This window comes from Helobdella robusta (genome assembly GCF_000326865.2).
Source record: "Helobdella robusta unplaced genomic scaffold HELROscaffold_44, whole genome shotgun sequence".
Lineage (NCBI taxonomy): Eukaryota > Metazoa > Annelida > Clitellata > Rhynchobdellida > Glossiphoniidae > Helobdella > Helobdella robusta.
Genome location: NW_008705063.1, coordinates 939357 through 942379, shown reverse-complemented (window position 1 = coordinate 942379; position 3023 = coordinate 939357). Strand labels below are relative to the sequence as shown.

The following is a 3023-nucleotide window of genomic DNA, read 5'->3' as shown; positions in this document are numbered from 1 at the left end:
GTCATCATCATCCTCATTTCATAATCATCATCATCATCACCGTATCACATCAGAGTCACACCATCACTGCTGCATCGTCATGTCATCATCACCACTAAATCATTATCATCATCATCACCACAACATCAACAACATCATCATCACCACCATAATGTCATCATCATCACCTCATCATCATCGTCATCATCGTTATCAGGAGCAGTTCATAGCCAGGTCTATGTTACAGTTGACCATAGAGCGTTTGAGATCTGTGCTTAAGAAGGAAGCGGGCGGGGTAATGGCCTTCGATAAGGTTATGATGATGATGATGTTGATGATGATGATGATGATGTTGATGATGATGGTGATGATGATGATGATGATGGTGATGATGAGCTCATTATGAGCTCGATCACAGTCATCCTGCCTTCTTAATTGTTATTTTTAGGAAGCAAATAAAAGTTCATTTCATTTCGTTTCGATGATGATGATGATGAATGACGATGACGATGCAAATGATGATGATTGTGATGATGAGGATGATGATGAGGATGAATTGATTTTTTTTTATAAACTAGATAAAGGAGAATTTGGATTTCGAGATGAAGGCTAAAATGCTCGAGATTGAGGCGAACAAGAGTCAGATCAACAGTCAGATCCAGGTGGCGATGATGATGATGGTCATGATAGTGGTGATGATGATGATTATGATGATGATGATTATGATGATGATGACGGTCATGATAGTGGTGATGATGATGACGACGACAAACCCATAACCTCGACTATATAACACTTCATAATCATAAAATGTGATAAAATAAATAGTAATAGAGACTAATACAATGAAAACACTATATATATATATATCTTGTATATCTTAAATGGCATTAATGATAATGACCAAAATGATGATGTTGATACGAAGATTGTGAAGACGAAACACCACGAGCTGAAGCTCGAGATATCAGACAAGAGATTCAAATCCCAGCAACTCATCAAAAAGTATCCGATAGACATTTTCTCATTTAAATACTAAGAAGTCCAATCAACTTTTAACACAATAACTTGTAGGCAATAAAATTTTCCAGCTTATTATGTTTAAAAAATTCGGCTATCAATCTGTTGTGAAAGCGGTGTATCTTTATCTATATCATTTAGAGAGTTCTGGTCATCAGTGTCATCAGTTTTGGTGATTTTAATTGATATTTTTATCACCATCATCCGGTTCAACATCATCATTATCTTCATCATATTCGTCATCATCATCGTCGTCATCATCGTGATATGATTATCATTGGGACCATCTTCACGGTTGTCATCGTCATCATCGTGATAATGATTATCATTGGGACCATCTTCATCATCGTCGTCATCGTGATATGATTATTATTGAGACCATCTTCACGGTCGTCATCGTCATCAGGTACGAGGTACTGACGACATTCATGAAGTCCTCCAATGAAGATGTTGAGGGCAGCTCAACCATTCACTACATCATGAGAGTGAGTAAAGGGTGGTGACGACGACGATGACGTCAACTTTGAAAATTTGAAAGAACATTCCTTCTACTTCACCACATCCACCGTCAGTCTATTCAGGAGAAGGAGGAGTTAAAAATGAGAGGCAACAAGTTGAATGCGGAGGTCAGCCAGGGCGAGCGGGAATTGAAGGGCATGCAGAACGCCGCTGCCCTCATCCAGTGCAAAAATAAGGTCAGGGTTAAAAAGGTCACGGATTCAGGTCAGTTGTTGTTGTTGTTGTTGTTGTGGTTTGGGTTTGTTAGTCAGTGTGTTTGTGTGATTGTGGCGGTGGGTTTTTGTGTTGTGGCGGTGGGTTTGTTTGCAAATAAAAGAAATGAAATCTTCATCATCTACCCGTGTAGCAATCCATACAACATGATCACGTTAATTATATTTTTAACCTCATCATTGTTGTTATCATCGCTGCCACCACCACCAGCACCACCACTACCACCAGCCGCAGCAGCACCACCACCATCACTACCACCACCACGAGCAGCAGCACCACCACCGTCATTGACATCATTACTCTCAGAGAAGGAATCATTAGAGTTGAAGCAGCTGGAGGGTAAGATGGCCGTCTTGCTGAAAGAAATCAACATCGTGAAGAGGGAGATGAAGGATGTTAACGATGAAGCTGCTGTTAGTTTTCTCCGACTGATTGATGCTGATCACGTGATGTTTATGTTGTGTGTGGGTCCGATCACGTGATGTTTATGTTGTGTGGATGTGATCGCGTGATGTTTATGTTTGGGTGATCAGGATTTGGGGTGTGCGGTGTAGTTTCTTCATGGCATTTCTGCGATCTTGTCTGCCCTGTGTATGTTGTTTTTTTGTTTTTTATTTAAAGTGCTCCACACCCTTCAATTAATTAATTGAATACAATTTCGTCTCATATCGATGCTGTTAGTTACATTACTGCAACACAATATTATTTCGAAATTGACCGGACAAACAAACGAACAAACAAATAAACAAACAAACGAACAAACAATCGAACGAACGAACGAAAAAACGAACGAACGAACGAATGAACGAACGAACAAACAAGTAGAAGATGAAAACGCAGATTGACGGGTGCATCAAGAAACATCAAAACAATCTTAAACAGTTTCGTGTTACTGAGGTTCGTTAGTACGTGTGTGTGTGTGTGTGTGTGTGTGTGCGTGCTTGGGCGTGTGTGTTAGTATGTGTATGTGTGTGCCTTTGTGTGTATTTATTTGTATGTCCGTGTATGTGTGTGTATGCGTTTGTACGCTATTGGCAGATTGGTTGAATGATTTTTTGTTGAAAATTTCATTCATGAATGCACCTTACAAATACTTTTCATTCTTCTCGTTGAATGGAAGTATCATGATTGTCACTACATTCGTCACCATCGTCACCACCATCATCGTCATCACAATCATAATCATCAGCTTGTAATCGTCATCTTCACAATCAAAAATCTTACACATCATCATCATCATCATCATCACCACCACCATCATCATCATCATCACCACCACCACCATCATCATC

The 3023-nt window shown here is 39.6% G+C and overlaps 2 protein-coding genes across 2 annotated transcripts in view; both read left to right on the top strand.

Annotated features, from left to right (window-relative positions):
- HELRODRAFT_177798 (hypothetical protein) overlaps window positions 1-1018 on the top strand; it is a gene marked incomplete at both ends in the record, with an annotated part of 2021 nt that extends 1003 nt beyond the window's left edge. The window contains 3 exons of the mRNA XM_009025948.1: window positions 197-292; window positions 558-641; window positions 908-1018. Coding sequence (XP_009024196.1) covers window positions 197-292; window positions 558-641; window positions 908-1018 — 291 coding nt within the window. The remainder of the gene's footprint in view (window positions 1-196; window positions 293-557; window positions 642-907) is intronic.
- Window positions 1019-1427: 409 nt separating this feature from the next.
- HELRODRAFT_193187 (hypothetical protein) overlaps window positions 1428-3023 on the top strand; it is a gene marked incomplete at its 5' end in the record, with an annotated part of 6117 nt that continues 4521 nt past the window's right edge. The window contains 4 exons of the mRNA XM_009025947.1: window positions 1428-1484; window positions 1572-1722; window positions 2002-2144; window positions 2557-2628. Coding sequence (XP_009024195.1) covers window positions 1428-1484; window positions 1572-1722; window positions 2002-2144; window positions 2557-2628 — 423 coding nt within the window. The remainder of the gene's footprint in view (window positions 1485-1571; window positions 1723-2001; window positions 2145-2556; window positions 2629-3023) is intronic.